We start from the raw sequence: 16,745 nt of genomic DNA, 5'->3' as shown, positions 1-16,745 counted from the left end.
GAGAGAGAGGTTATATAAGTTATTGAATGCGCTCTGACAAGCCTATAGCAAAAAAAGTGACCTATATTATCATTTTTTTTTGTATTAATATTAACATTATCATTATTTATTTGTCCCAATTGCATTTAACTTTCAGACTAGGTTACCGTGCATAGAGCCTATGTCTGAACGTGTTCCTCGGGACATTTTAATAATAAAACGCACATTCATGTCATTATATATTAATATCATTCTTTCCTTTCTTCTATGTTACGTTTCTTGAGGAAAAGTTATATTACATATTTTTCTTTAGTACATGTGTTCTTTTGCGTTGCCGATGGAACTCACAATGACGTGTATATGCACAATGACTCATTTGACATCATTTAGCATTTGACACATGCCGGAATAATAACTTATTATATACTATCTACAGTTCACACAATTCTTATTCCTGTTTGTTTGAGAAAATAACGAGGCTTGTTTCGTACATTATATATTCCGTTCGTGGGAAAATTAAATCACTCACAACACGTTCTTTGATCGAGCGGAAATATTCCATAATCGGTATTTCTCGTTTCGGCGGCGCTTGCGGAAACTGTACGAGTTTCAGAAGTTGAACATAAAATAAAAGCTCTATTCAGTGGTTATTAAGGTTAATAAGAAAACACTTAACAGCTAGCTCCATGGCTGAGAATTATGTATTGACCTAGGCTTTGAAAACTATTGAACACTTGTTGAGACTTGCAGAAGCAAAAAGAAGACAACAACAAGTTTTTGGTTATCTGTTTTAAGGTCATTTTACCGACCACTAATATCCACCGGCTTATTGACTCACGTGTTATTAATCTGAACAATGTTTGGCATGTCAATACAAAAATATGTCCGTAAATGTATTTATAACCCATAGGGTGAAGCTCTATATCTATATTTTTTAATTTTACATGGCATTAACTGATACTTCTGTTAAAACAACTCGCCGTAGATCTACGGTATATTAGCCTGGCTTAATTGATGATACATTATTTATTATTAATATTGATATTAAAAACAATAATTATTATGATTATCATAAAAGGAAGATCCCGTCCGGATAGCGAATAATATGGAATAAAACCTGAACAAAACGATGCTCTCTGTACCTTCATATAATAAGCTACCGTAATTTCATCCACGTTTATCTCTCCATCAAAGAGTTATGCATATGGTAACTGGTAGGATGAGATGGACTGAAATGGACCTACAATTGGTCCATTTCAGACCTTTTGACCCCTTCTCTTGGATATTGTTGGTAAGGTCTCACAACACTACAGTGTAAACGTATGTATATAAACAAATGCGTTAGTGGCACATGCGCGTATTCCTAGTCATATTATTCAGATGGTTGATCAGTTTTCAATTTTGATTGACATACTGTCATGGCTTCTAAGAAATACTCCTCAGAGAACAAAATAGGTTCAGTGGCGGATTAACCCCCCTCCCACTAAATGTTTCAGTATTGTAAAGAAATTTAGAAAAATAGGAAATTATAATCGAATTTAGGTCTGACAGTTCCATTTCCGGCCATCTAGAGGTGCCATTACTTCAGCCTTAACCACGGTGGGGCTGAGGTGCTAGTCTCACCCATCTGTGAAAGTCTCTCCCTGGACCTCCTTTATTTCGATCCTGGATCCGCCACTGAGGTTGCACATAATTAATTCTGTATTCAAAGATAAAAACTAAAATATTACTCTTCACAATAATATTAATATAATAATATTAATAATAAATCTTATAATAATAAATTGCAATTATTTTCTTTTGTATTATCCAATCATATATTCTTATTGTTTTTATCTACCAATCTACAACATTTTATTAATCAGATATGACTGAAAATCAGCACTTCGACGATATGTATTCGAATCAAGACTACGACAGTCAATCAGCCCTTCGAGGTGAGAGTAATCCAATGTTTCCGGATACCAGCTCTCACGCTCAGTATCAGGAACCTAACCATCTACAGGAGGCCAAGCATATAGAGGACATCCGTTTGGGTATCCTGCAAAAACGAATTCAGATGGGCCTAGGTCATATCAACCTACAGACTTTATGGCGGCTTAGCGGTCCTCAAAAGGTAAAGACTACTTATATATAGTAACATTTTACATTGCGAATTGAAGAATGGGACATAGTAATAATAATAATAATAATAATAATAATAATAATAATAAAATATTAATAATAATAATAATAACAATAATAATAATAAATAGTTATAATTGTTATTTATAATAATAGTAATCATAATAATGATGATGAATGATGATGATGATAAAATTATGATGATGATAATGATGACGAAGATGATGTTGATGATAATGATGATGATGGTGGTGTTTTTTAATGATGGTGGTGAAGGTATTTAAAATGAACAGTTCCTATTTATAGTCTTTATATAAAAAAACTTAAATCTTATTTTTAATTATTTTTATATTCAGCTAAGTCCTGAAGAAGAACAAAAGCGTAGACAGAGGCGGGAGCGCAATCGTCAGGCAGCAGCTAGATGCAGAGAAAGACGACGCCAGCGAGCCTACGTTTTGGTTCAGGTATGTCGAAGATAAATAATTATCTAGCACGTTCGCAATACACAATTTTGTACAACATCATAATCGTACGGAAGCCCGTTAGGCCGGGCCACCATTGAATTAAAATTTCAGAGCCGTTAAGTGGCGGCCGCCACTTATTATCAGGCGGCCGCCACATAATCTGGCGGCTGCCACATAATTATCTGGTGGCCGCCATTTAACGGCTCTGAAATTTAAATTCACTGATGGCACTAACGGGCTTCCGTATAATCGTAATGTTTGATAAACATTAGAGGTAGAATAACTCATAACTTGCAGCGTCATTGTGCAGAAGTTGTACAAACGGGCGTGGTCCGTGACTCGGTACTATAGAATGGCAACTCCTCACTTCCGAAAGGACTTGGTTCTTCTAAGCGCGGTTCGTGGAGGCGGTTTGGTGCAGCGGGAACGGTGTAGTTTTCCCAACCTCGAGGTCGGGGTTTCAATCCTTCGCTGTGCATTTCGCTTGTATCATTGAGCAAGGCACTTCATCTGCATTGCTTCTCTCCACCCAGGAGCAGTGGCGGCTCTAGGATATATTTTCTGGGGGGGTTTGTTGTCCAACAGGGGGACTTGAGCTCGTAGGCTCGAGCTGGGAGAAGGGGTTGAGAGGGGGGTTCCCCCTCCCAAATGAGATTTAAAAAAAAAAATATCAACCTCTTGATGGCCGAAAATGGCACTCTCAGACTGTGAGACAGGCATGTGTTGGCTTAGTGTGGGCCTATTTTTATATGTTTTATGGTCTGACTGCCCAACGAGCTCTGTCCGGCGGGTGGGGGGGCTTGACCTGTCCGGTGGGGGCTTAAGCCCCCCTGCCACCCCGCTGGCGCCGCCACTGCCCAGGAGTATAAATGGGTACCTGGTGGGGTTACGTGCTGTGGTTAGAGGTTTTTCTAACCGAGTCCTGGACAATTTAGATATATATTACCAATACAGGAGAAATAGTTTTAAACAATACAGTAGATTTGTGTTACAAATAACTAAATTGCATAATTCGTTTGACAACTTAGCTCAGTCGTTAATAATTTATTGTGATGTGTAATATGTACGTTGTGATTTTTGAAAACATCATCTTATTTATTTAAGCGGTTATGTAAGTGAAACCACAGGATTTTGTTCTCATGATTCTCCACCGCCTAAGCCTCTTCATGAAGAAAAAAAAACAAAAAAAGAATATTAAAAATACAAACTCAAATATAATTTAATAAAAAAGACACATTCACACCACAACATTCAACGATAAGAAAGCTTCTTCGTGTTTTTAACCATATGTATAGAGGATGACCCTTCCAGTGTATTCTGGAAGGTCGGCTGATAATCAGGGGGTCTCCTAAATAATGAAATAATGTGATGCTTTTATCAGCGAAGTCTTTTTATGAAGGCCGTTTTCCACTAGATGAATTTATACGCCCGAATCGAAAATTGTCGCCTATACGCATTCGTAGTTTTCATTACGAGATCTCAAATGCGCATGCGTACTTGTACAAATTTTTGATTCGGGCAAATAAATTCGCCTAGTAGAAAACTGCCTTTAGAGAGTGGATTTTTTTTAGACATGAAAAAAAGTTGTTACAGGAATTGAACCCACGCCCCAGGGATTAGAAGACAAGCATCCTAACCACTAAGCTATTCAATTTCACTCGTTGTTGTGTTAAAAACATTTAAATTTTATTAAATACTTTTTTTTCCACAGGAAACTGAGGATCTTGAGAATAGCAACGATGATTTGAAAAAGGAGATTGAAGCGTTGGAGCAACAACGATTGCAATTAACGAAAGTGTTGAACGAGCACCGGCCGACATGTGAAATGCAAATTGGAATGATGGGAGCCGAGACTACTGCGCAGTCGCAGTCGAGTATTCCCTGTTCAATGGAAACTGAACTTAGATCGTCTTGTATAGTGGAGACAGCCTCGCTTTGGCCCCCATCGTCCATGTAACTCTAATAATCACACACATAATCATATGGTCCTGACTCATAATATTGTAACAATGATTAATATCTACAGAAGCCTCCTATACATTTCTACAACTTATTGTACCTATATTTCTTCATTTTTACATCTCTGGAGAAATAAGGTCATTTATTATTTGTTATATGCAGGGGTACCAGGGGCGAAAGTAGCACTGATCGAGATAACCATACCCGGGTCCGGGTGACCTTTTGGGTGATAATTTTTATCTTTTTCTTTTTCTTTTTCTTTTCCTTTTTTTTTTTTTGAACTTTCCAAAAGGGTGCCGGGGCCGGCCCGCCCCCTCTAAATCCGTCCTGCATATTTTGTATACATCCTCATTCGTCCTTCTACTAAGCCTGGTTCCAAGAATCGCCTTCAGAATATACGCTAAGTATAACAGGCCTATCACGTGGGACGACTAATCAATGAGATATTACAAGTGTTCACGGAGTTAACTCCAAGCTATTTACAATACATGCCAACAATATAGGGATACATGTTTATTTGAGTTTTAAATACATATGTGCAATGAGAGACACGGGCAGGCCTGCGTCAGACACTTCAGTTATACCTCTCAGTAGTATGATTAACGCCAAAGGAGATATGTATACTTTAATGAATTCAATAAGAAAATATAAACAATATGTACAATTGTAATTGATGCATTGCATAATTATTGAAAATAGTCCAAGTCTCGTACACTTTTTATTTTCCATGATATTACACAAGTACTATGAAGGCATCGTTAAAACATATCTGGGTATATGTTTCTATTATGAATTTGTCGTTTTCATACCAAGTGTTTTGGTTTCGTAAAACAACATAACCTTGAAGAAACTTGTTTATAAACTTTAAGAACATAATCATGAGGTATGCTTGGCAGTTGAGAATAGGCGTATCTATTACGTTTTAACTAGTTAATATTACTATGGATGATTTTAACATTGTACCGTTGAAATGTTAGAGTAAACGCATTAAGCCTGTTTTCCATAAAAGCGCTACACGCTATCGCCGATAGTTTTCGGGGACGCTGATTGGTCGGGCGAATCGGGGAGCCGATTGCATCGGGGGCAGCTACGCAGTGTACAGATTGCCGTGATTGTAGTGTGAATGTAAGCGATTTTATGTACGCGTTGTGCTGAGTACGACAGTCCATAATAACATTTGTCCTAGGAGGTGGCAGATTGTGTTAAGGCCAACTCAGACAGCGTCGTACGACGCAGCCCGACGCGATTTGTTGTCGCGTCGGGTCTGTGTGAGTTAAACGCAGGCGCGATGGTGTGCGTCGGTGGCAGTCGCGTCGTAGAATATTAAATATGTTTAATATTTCTCACGACGGCTTAAGACTGTCCCCGACGATAAATTGGGTCGGGCTGCGTCGGCCGACGCTGTCTGAGTTGGCCTTTAGTTTTAAAGTAACCAGATTTAACTACTCATACGGAATTTTAAAATGTCCGGTTATAGAGTCAGTTTTCCATGAATAGGCCTATTATTTTACGGGTTACTGATGAATATGATAAATGCCGATATGGGAATATCGGGAAGGATACGGGTGTGAAAGCCACATTTTATAAATAATATATCACGCACATTGTACACAATTTTATAATAATATTTTTACATTAATTTTTTATATTACAATACGTGCAGGACACGGTATTTTTTGCAAATGTAGAAATAATTGATACGTTTATATATTTATGATAACAATAAATAACATTGACTTACTGGTTGAGTTATATGATATGTATAATATTATATTGAAACAGTTTGAATAATAAATAAATATAAATTCTTAAAAATGCGAGTATTTTGTGTTTGTATGCTAATTTGATCGAATCATATGATAGGCCTAGTCTCAACTATGTATCCTCCATTTCACGACATTTGAATGCTGACGTAAAGCTGACTTTACGCGCTTTCAGGATTTACTAAAATATAGACACACACAGACACCCACACGCATACACACCCCCCAACACACCCCAACACATACACACACACACATCTGTCTCTTATACACATCTAGATGTGTATAAGAGACAGACCCGTAAGCTATTGAATTTTGTGTTACAATTTGACAATTAAATGTCGGTCGGGAATGCTCAATCAAAATTTTGATGGGGGATGACCCTGTTTCAAAAAAAAAAAAAAAAAAAGAAAATAAAAACAAAATAGGCCTATGTATGCAACTACTCATTTTTTTTATACACACATAGGCCTGTTTACTGTAATTAAAGAATGACAAAGTTGACAAGACTGTTTTCAAGGGAGGGAAAATCTTGAACATTAAAAAACTTAAATGTCATTAAAATACACCTCAAAAGTCGGGAAATCTCATTTCTCGCCATTTAGGAAACAACATTTTTCTGGGGAGGACCTCGACCCCCTTTCATTTTTTGAGGTCAATTATTCTAGGAATCATTTTTTTCCCCGACACTTTTTCTTTTGTTTTTATTTTTTTATTTATTTATTTTTAAACATTTTGACTCCATTATAAATCTGAAGCCAAATTGCCTCTGGAGATGATAAGGGCATCCCAAGGTGAGTGATGGGATGGGGGTAAATACCCGATGAAGTGGGACCGCTCATTTAATTTCTTTTTTTCATTTATTTATTTATATATATATATGACACTTTGACTAAATAGCGACATTTATATTATTGATGACATTTTTGTTATGGCAACTGCTACCTTCATCAACGTAACTAAACACATTTTTGGTATTTGTGAATTTATTTTTAGGCCTAAATATGGAGCTGTTTTGGCGACAGTACAAGGTACATTAATACAGTATGTCTTAAATTGAGAAGCGTGTGATACATTGTCATCGGTACAAATATCGCCATAGGCAGGGATTGTGAATATTACAATGGAATAAATTATATGGACAATTGCATTTTAAGGAGTCGTAACAATGTCATCAAATGGGGCATTGTGTGATAGGTCCTGTTTTCTCGTAATTGCCTCGCTAGCTCATAGGCTGCCATTATCCTCGGAAATCGGACAGTGACTTATTACAGACACAAAACTTTGTTTTGTGTGTTGTTTTCGATTACTCATAGACCCTCAATTGTACATAGGATAATGAATTCAGTATATTAATTTCACTTTCCACATGAACAGTTATTCATTAACCCAATGGAAAGAATTCTTTCGGACTTTCATGGGTTATCCTTGATGTTCATACCGATTAAATCCAATCTAATCCAATACAGCGTTAACGTTACCTTAAAGAACATCTCGCTATGAAACTATTAAAGATATAACCGTAGTTGGGAAAATCGGCTGAAACAATCAATGCTATAAAATTATGTAATAAGTTCTTAAGCCTTTATTTGACAAAAATATGTAACATACCTAAATATGGTCATGATGACATCACATCATGACCATATATAGGCACTTCATGTCTATATATGGGCATACAACAGTTTTATTGTCACAAATTTGATTGTTTGGACAGAGCTTAGCCTCAATGACACAAAGATCTAAACTCTGTTTTGCAGTGATTAAAAATGTTTGAATATAAAACTATTTACATTGATTACCTGTCAATTTAAAGACCAATATGTCCAATTTTTTTGCTTAGAAACAACTAGAAATAGTTTTGTTTTTTTGTTTATTTATTCGGCATCTCTCATTACATAAAAAATTGCATTAAAATATTATAAAAAATGTAAAAATTAAATACAAAATGACACAGCAAAAACCAGCAATATCATAAATAAGAGAAAAAAAAACCCCTGATGCCAGGGATAACACATAATTACTATATTCGTCCTGATTATCTGGTTATACGTGTCATTTGGGGGTTTTATAGTTTCGAGGGGGAAATCACCATAAATTTCGCAACACCTAAATAGATAAAATATAATTCACAGAACATCAAAATAGATTGTTTGAACAAAAATATGTTGACATTGCATTCCATTGAGGTTTCGTTTGCCTTTAGAACCAATAGAAGTATGGTGAAACAACAGTACTTGTATGGATACAATATGAGACATGAGGTGGGGAATTCTGTACACTTGGATGAGCATCGTACATGTGAGTGTGCGCGCACACTTGTGGCGGATTAAAGGTCGACACTTGTTATTATATTCAAATCGTTTGTTTTGTGGCGATATGCCTACAAAACAAGCGGTGCAATCAAACACGTCACGAAATTCGTGTAAATTAAGGTGTAATGTAAATAATATAATTTTTTATAATGTTGATGGATTAACACGTAGCGCATTACATCGTATCTGAACTTGTCGCCTTGAAGAACACGACGATAATTCTGAATTTGGTAAGTCTGACATAAATGTTTATATTTATTCACTCTGTAAACAATAAATTTCGACTTCAAATGTAATATAACAGAACCGCTTCTTTTGGACAACTCTATTAAGGGGACACTTTTTGAGCACTAAACCAGGAAGAGTATATCTTTTAACGCTACGGCCAACCCCTATTAATGGGACACCCCTAAAAGGAACATTTTTTGCTCCCGAAGGTGTCCTCTTGCTGATCTACTGTGTTTCTTTTTCTACTAGAAAAAAAAATTAATACCGGCTATACCAGCTATTTTTATTATTATTTTTATATATTATTATTTCCATTTTTAGATGTGTGATATGTAAAATGTTAAGTAGACCAGAAAGGTCTCACGCATTCGGAGTTAGACTCACGCATTTGGGGGTCTGTCTCACGCTATCACGGAAGCCGGTCAGGGCCCCTCTAATTTAAAAAAAAAAAAAAAAACATAATGGAGAAAGAAAGTAAATTCTATTCAAATTTAAGTCTGACAGTGTCATTTCCGGTAATGTGTGTTCCATAACTACAAGATTTCTGACCTCAGCCCCAACCATGGTGGGGTTGAGGTGGGTGTACTCTCTACCTGTGTAAGTCCCCCATCGGGCTCCCTCTATCACGAATTCCTGTATCCCCACTGGTAGACGACCTGAAATAGGCCTATATGTTTTCTCAAGTAAAAGGGGAAAATGCATATCTTGAATGGGTGGGGGTGCGGGGGATGGTATCGATAAGTATGGGCCGATATTCGACGGATTTGCGTATGCCATCAGTATTATTATTATTATTATTATTATTATTATTATTATTATTATTTTATAGGATTTAGGGCTATATAGTGCAGTATCGGCTTGCATCATCCTCAGCGCAGTTTTAGTTCATATCATATGTTGGCTCGTGTAGCAATACAGTTTTGAATACGCTGGTCAAATAAAACGTATACAATTTATGGTAATAATTTATCTCCGTCATTTTCTATAATGGGTGATAAGTACCGTGTTGCTTAACCTATTTTTTAGTGCCTGTAAAATTATGACACAAATTATGAATGGACTCTTTTCCCAGTTAAATCTGGCATGACGTACAATAGGCTTTGTTTACCTAATTATTAAAATAAATAATATTTTTCCGTTGAAACATGAATAAGTGTTGCTTTGAAATATATTTTAGAGGTACCGGTATTAATTCATACCAAATTTAGACATGAGTATTTTTGTGAATCATGAACGAATAAACTACAAATATTTCCCCCCATAATTTGCTGGACGGTTTCCGTGTTCTCTGTAATTCTTCCAACAATGTTCTTCAATTCGATTGCTGTATACTGAGAACATCCATGCTGAGACGATCTTATTCAAATCCTCGTAATTGTCTGCCCTTGGAACAATGCCTCCTTCGGCGACAAATCCATGCAGAGACACACAAGTAAACAATTATAGAATTTAATATATGCACCTATTGTTATTCGGTGTTTTAAATATAGAGTGACTGCTGTGACTAGGCCTATAACTCAACAGTGTGTTTATATCCGGTCTAGAGTATTAGGTAAGGGTACTTTGAAATCGTAAACAAATACATTGAATGCTTCAAATACTGTGTATTGTAATAGATGAGAATTGAAGTTCACCGTCGAATATTTATCATATGACATAGTGCAGTAATTGCACAATCAGTCACAATCAAAAATCAATTTATTAAATCATACAGATGCATAATGTTACAAATAAGTATAAAGGAAATTGAAATTGTAGGATCTGGGAGACTTTCATAAGACCAGAGGTCGCAAGCATGTTTCTGTCTCTTATACACATCTAGATGTGTATAAGAGACAGCTCCAGAAGCAATAAACCGGATAATGCTATGATGAATATAAGTAGTTACGAAATGTACCTTCACAAGAAAGGAATCTTACCAAGAATTAGAAAAACACTCGAAATTTCGACGTGTTTCAACTTGAACATGGGAGCTTTCGCAATCATACGGTACCGGTAAATGTCATACCACTAGGTTAGACCACAAGGGGATCCCGTGATCATGGCTAACAACTTTGTAACGTTGACTAAGTGTTCAGATTGGTTTACCGAGCCTTTTTATTATTACTATGCCTGTTATTATTTTATTATTATTATTATTATTATTATTATTATTATTATTATTACTATTGTTATAATTATTATTATTATTAATATTATCATTACTATTATTATTTTTATCATTATTATTACCATTTTTGTATTATTATTATTATTATTATTGTCATTGTATTATTATTATAATTATTATTATTACTATTATAATCATTGTTATTGTCATTGTCATTGTCATCTCTTCCACAATTAACATCATTGATTTTCCACCTCAGTCGATCAAATGAGGCTATATAAATTCATATATAGCCTCCACCCCGTCGTTAAAAATCTTGTGGTGTGGTTTTCGGAGACAATTTATGGGTTTCAAAGGCTTTATTTAATCGATTTTACAGTCTAGTAATATGTGAAAAATACAATATGATTTTTTTCTCACCGAAGAATTGTGGTTTTCTCCCCGACGGAGCCCCCACCCCCTCCCTGGGTCACTAGAACAGGGGTTCAACAATACATAGCTTATTGGATACACACACACTCGCAATACATCTTCTTCCAATTCCTCCTTTCCCATTTCCCAACATACGCATGTTTTATTATCATTTGGAACGATCGTATCCGCCTATCTAAGCATAAGTAGAGGTAACATAGTTATAGTGAAATTGAAATTGTTGCTTGATTATGTATTCTGTATTTTGGTCAAATAAATGAATAAAGTGAATTAACATTTTCTAGCCGTTTCCTTGTGAATTCTAATGTTATAAGAGGTTATTGTTTTATTAGGAAAATCACTAATAGTAGACTGAATAAACTATGTCACTTCAGTACATATGATATTTTTTATTAGTGAATTCATTCCCGCCAGATAGAGTTCCAACATTTTGTATTTACTGTATTCACAGATCCTTGAGGGAGGTTTACATCTGCAGCAACAAATGATTCGCAGAGAGCGAAATAGACAAGCAGCTATGCGTTGTCGGGAGCGTCAACGACAGAGGACATACGCTTTGGCTCAGGTAAATTAGACTAAAATAGGCCTAACATCATAAAAAAAAACACCCAAGAAAAGGTTGACATTCTAGGATATCTGCATGCTTCTTAAGATATTGTCCCCATGCGTCATTATTTTTTTTGTCACAATAGGCAAATAGTAATGGTATTGGACGCTTAAGGTGGGTTCATCTTAGAAATTTAAAGCACCTTTTGAGGAAGTACAAGAAACGCAAATTATAAGTTGCCTGACATAATAAACTTACTCTAGAAACTTGCAATTATTTTGTATTCTTTTTAATTGCACTCATGATTTTTTTCCTCAGGAAGTACGCAAACTTGAAGATGTTAACTCAAGACTACAAAAGGAGGTATCAGCGTTACAATTGGAGGCAGAGACCCTTAACGATATATTACGTAAACACAACAGTGAATGTGCCATTGGAAGAAGGTAGAAAGTTCACGATTTTACGATATCGCGTTCATACGGTGCACTCTGAAGCTAATTGATTGACACCTAGCACTCCCCAGACGCAGACGAAAGAAGTTCTCTAGTTTAAACGAACCAGAACCATGTAGAGAGCACGGATGGTGCCTGAATTTCGCCATCGGGTGTGTGGGTGGGCGAGCGAGCGAACCAAGCGAACGACCTTTCTAGAGTGTAAAGTAAACTTAAAAACTGACCATTCAGTGTACAAAATATTGAATTTTTATGAGTTGAAAGACTGACTGTTCCATTCGACAAGGCGGAGCTAAGATGTGTTGAATATAACAGTCAATATTTCAACGTATGAAAATATTCTTTCCATTCCAATAAAAAACATTAATTATTTGTTTTATAACACACCTAAAATAGATTCTTGTCATTTGATATTTTATTAAAAAATCTAACTTTTTCTGAAAGGAGATTCTCGATATTTTTGAAAAATTCTACCCTTTTTCCAAATAGAACAGTCCAGCGATTTTATTTTAGGTTGATGGTCATAGCGTATCCTAGGCAACGTGCAATGGTGCCTAGGATGGAAAGAAAATGCACGAATGGAACTAAAAATGTACAGTGGAACTAAATTTCCATAAAGAGTGACGAAATAGAGTAAATAACCAATGCCTCGTGATACGAAATCCACCAATCAAATATAACAGGGATATAATTAGGTGTGTTATAAAACGTGTTATTCAATAGCTAGGAATACGCGTATGTCCCTCAAACACACAAGTATAAAATATATGTTTACGCTGTTGTTTTGTGCTACCTTAGCAATAATAGCCCATAGAGAAGTCAGTGGTGGCCTTATTTATTCGGTTTCAAATTCTGTTCTATGAACGATTGTATTCGAATTTACATAGTTTATAGGCCTACTTTTAATTTATCTTAACGAAGACACATGTACATGTAGTTAGCCTGATATTATTATATGTGTATATGCATGTATAGGCCTATATAATATTTTATATTTATAAAAAATGAACATATATTTATTATATTATGTTATCCCATATCGTATCGTGTACTATCATATCAAATCATATCATAGATTTATATCATAATATGCATATTCATAATATACCGTATTAAATACTTTAATCTTTAGATTTAAATAACACAGTATTTATTTAACTTAAGATTTTTATCGTTTATCGTTTATATGAAATGTGCTTACTGTATCATGCCGATGTTTGTCTTATTTTGTAGATGAACCACTCGACAGCAGTAATTTAGTTCACTTTTGGGGTGTTTCCCAGTCTAGTATCTGAGCCTACTTGTTTCGTTTTTGTCATCTTCCTTTTTATAAATGTTAATATTAATTTAATTATTAAGACAAATAAATAAATTGAAATAAAAGGTGGCGCGCCTTGCTTGATACGTCCATTAGAAAGCGCTAATGTCAGTAGTAATAAAAACTGAGTATTAAGATGATTATCTTGAACCTAGACGTAAAGGAGGGAAAAAAATATTGAATTCAATTTAAGCGATGCGTCAGTACACAAGTGTGTTCTCCAGTTGGGCAGAAGACGACTATCACCCACTTCCTCATCAACCTAGTTTTTGTTTGTTTTCTCCTGGGAGCATATTATATCACGCAATGCTTCCTCAACACACTATCAAATTTTCTTTGACAAAAAAAAGTCTTGTATGCCCATATTTAGTCACGATGTGCCCATATTTAGGTGATGTGATGTCATCATGACCATATTTAGGCATGTCACATGTTTTTGTCAAATAGTCTGAACCGTACTTTAAGCTCATTTGATTGATACCGGTATTATTTTCACTTCGATGCCTATATACTTTTACATTATGTGTTTATGTGCAGATTTGTTGTTTTAGATGTAAAAGAATTATAATGCAGGCAATAATTACATGTCTCATGTTTTATTTAAGTCATCGTAAATAATAAGGGTAAATTTCCTTTGAAAAAAATAATACTTTAGTTTTTTTTTGGTTTCCTGCAATCTGTGTTGCGTTATAATACAAAAACAAGAAGTGATGATATAACATGAAATAAATTATTCATTTAGACCCAGTATTCCTTATTTCGTTTTAACAATATGGCAGCAGTCACGTGTCTGTCTATCTATCTTTCGCCCTATTGGATAGAACAAACGGTGCTTTTGTTTTGCTCAAGAGATGTTGGTAATGCGGTTTTCTTGTTTTGGTGTAGTCTATCGATCACCTGAAAGCAATAATATAGGAAAAATAACAACATTTTTTACATTAGATATATAGGCTCCTATACATACATTTTTGAAATTGTATTATTGTGTGATTTGGTGAAATAAATTTCAATTTGAATTATACACAATGAAAATTAGTTAATCCTCTGACAGTTACTTTTTATATGTTTTTATAGAATGTTAATGGAAAATGTACTGATCTTTGGCTTTGAGACTAAGATGCTTGGATTCAAATCCTTCCAGAAGCAGGTGATTTTTTTTTTCTCGCGACTAAAAACAGCTCTACTATAAGCCTCATTATTAGACTTGCCTTGTGAGATATTAACGTGATAGCGAATACGTTCTCAAGTATAAATAGGCCTAAAAATAATGGCCTAGCTTGAAATCTTGATGCTCTGGGATTATACACTTATAGGCCTACTTACAGCAAGACATTCAATGAAGTCTAAAGAGTTGGAACCATCGCTGTCAATCTCTTTGACAATATCACGCACTTGTTGCTTTGTAAATAACATTCGACTGTTTTCAAGGATCTTATCCAGTTCATAAGCGTCTATCGTCTGTCAATTATAGAAATATACAAATTGACAATGATAATAATAATAATAATAGGCCTAATAATAATAATAATAATAATAATAATAATAATAATAGTAATGATATTGATAATAAAACTATGTTAAATGTAATATATTAGATTATGATAAGATTAGATAATAGACCTACTCTGTAGAAACAGCGTAGAGGATTTAAATACAAAAGTTCGACGCCATTTTGTCCCGCTTTTGAGTCAACATGAAACGGAAGCATGGCTTCACAATTATGATTTATTAGACCAATTCATGGTTTAAACTTTATGCCCGTATGAAGTTTAATCGACATAGAACGCATACACACACATGTTGTACACACAACATAGGTTTATGCCGACTGACCTTTGATACGGGCATGCGCATTTCTAACTACGAATTGGCTTGTGATTATAAAGACCTGAATGGTACGCAAACTTTGTTGAAAACAAGGGTTTAATATCCGAATTTTAATAAATAAATAATTCTAATAATAATAATATCATGTTGTAAAATCTATCATTAGTTTGTTGGTAGGCCTATTCTTACCCCATCGTTATTGATGTCCGCTTCAATGAACCTCTCCTCGGCCGCTAGCAGAACAGACAAACGAAGCATTGGATACTTTTCCGCTATTTCCTTAAATAAATATAATAATATGAAGTTTTCAATTGTCAAGAAAACGAATTATCATATTAAGTGATAATAATATATTTTTGTCTTATTATAACCCTCTTTTTTGTTATTATAACATTGATTATTATCATTTTTATATGAAAAGTATATCATTGGAGATTGTCTTTGTCGTTTGAAATGCTGAAGGAAAGGGCGTATCAATTCGATTTCTGTTTCTTGTGTATATGTGCGTCGAATACTACCCGCATTTATATATAATGTGCATATAAATCCATATGTTTTGTAATGTTATTCAATAAAAGTGCCAATTCCATAAATATACAAACATTACTTTATAGTATGAGTACGTGTCTTTGTTTGGCTTAGCGAGTTCAGATTCATTGGTGGCGTCCTTTACGTTTGCCTTCTTCCCTGCTCCTTTTCGCGGTGTTTTTCTCGCATGTGGATGTTTTGCTGTCTTTGGTCGGTGCTTCTTCTTCTGCAAGTAATTGTAGATCAATTAAAACAATAAATTAAGTAAATAATTATCGTATAAATCAATCAAGCGAATAAATTGATCAATAGTGCAATCGATTAATAAATCAATCAATCAATTACTCGGCATCACCATTATGCTAGGCCTATATAATAACATTATTATTTTTATTGGTATCAACAATTCCCTATAAAATCTATCAACATAAATGATAATTAAAAAAGTATTTCATGCTGTTTCTAAAAAAATGGGTGGCCGGAATTTTCACTCTCATACTTTTAAAATCTTACCGGTATCAATATACCAATAATACAAAACAAAAAGTACTTTGTAATTTATGTCAATGGTCATACCATGTGCGGTGAACCTCCGTGCTGTGATCCTTCGTTTGCCTGTTGGGCTGATTTGAGTTTCTCCTTCTCGGCTTTTCTTTCTTCTTTCAATTTTGCAAGCTTCAAGATAATAAAAGCATCAAT

At 34.8% G+C, this 16,745-nt stretch overlaps 2 protein-coding genes and 1 long non-coding RNA gene across 4 annotated transcripts in view; 2 read left to right on the top strand and 1 right to left on the bottom strand.

Moving 5' to 3' along the window:
• Window positions 1-1,819: 1,819 nt before the first annotated feature.
• On the top strand, window positions 1,820-6,341 carry LOC117105827 (fos-related antigen 1-like). Of its 2 annotated transcripts, XR_004444952.1 has the most exons (4): window positions 1,820-2,095; window positions 2,460-2,567; window positions 4,279-5,715; window positions 5,937-6,341. XR_004444952.1 is itself a non-coding variant. In XM_033247125.1 (3 exons), exons 1-3 carry the CDS (start codon window positions 1,847-1,849, stop codon window positions 4,522-4,524), a joined length of 603 nt encoding a protein of 200 aa, XP_033103016.1. In that variant the 5' UTR covers window positions 1,820-1,846; the 3' UTR covers window positions 4,525-6,341. The 2 variants fall into 2 exon arrangements, 1 of the variants encoding a protein (XP_033103016.1); XM_033247125.1 differs by having other exon boundaries at window positions 4,279-6,341.
• Window positions 6,342-11,436: 5,095 nt separating this feature from the next.
• Window positions 11,437-14,271, top strand: LOC117105793. Its single transcript, XR_004444946.1, has 2 exons — window positions 11,437-11,939; window positions 12,240-14,271. It is a non-coding gene; the product is annotated as an uncharacterized LOC117105793 (long non-coding RNA).
• The window catches only part of LOC117105792, a 3,482-nt gene continuing 1,008 nt past the window's right edge, over window positions 14,272-16,745 (bottom strand). Inside the window, exons 2-6 of the mRNA XM_033247071.1 lie at window positions 16,623-16,721; window positions 16,126-16,272; window positions 15,708-15,797; window positions 15,015-15,149; window positions 14,272-14,588 (exon numbers count right to left, since the gene is read on the bottom strand). Of these exons, the coding sequence (XP_033102962.1) occupies window positions 14,502-14,588; window positions 15,015-15,149; window positions 15,708-15,797; window positions 16,126-16,272; window positions 16,623-16,721 (558 nt within the window). The 3' untranslated portion in view covers window positions 14,272-14,501. The remainder of the gene's footprint in view (window positions 14,589-15,014; window positions 15,150-15,707; window positions 15,798-16,125; window positions 16,273-16,622; window positions 16,722-16,745) is intronic.

Source organism: Anneissia japonica, unplaced genomic scaffold (assembly GCF_011630105.1).
Source record: "Anneissia japonica isolate Jap-2015-1 unplaced genomic scaffold, ASM1163010v1 scaffold287754_len4335492_cov202, whole genome shotgun sequence".
Classification (NCBI taxonomy): domain Eukaryota; kingdom Metazoa; phylum Echinodermata; class Crinoidea; order Comatulida; family Comatulidae; genus Anneissia; species Anneissia japonica.
The sequence above is the reverse complement of the archived record's forward strand: the minus strand, read 5'-3'. Positions and strand labels throughout refer to the sequence as shown.

Coding starts and splice junctions, on each gene's coding strand:
- LOC117105827 (XM_033247125.1), top strand. CDS start 1,847: ATGACTGAAAATCAGCACTTCGACGATATGTATTCGAATCAAGACTAC. Junction 2,096..2,459: donor GGCTTAGCGGTCCTCAAAAG/GTAAAGACTACT, acceptor TTTTATATTCAG/CTAAGTCCTGAAGAAGAACA. Junction 2,568..4,278: donor GAGCCTACGTTTTGGTTCAG/GTATGTCGAAGA, acceptor TTTTTTCCACAG/GAAACTGAGGATCTTGAGAA.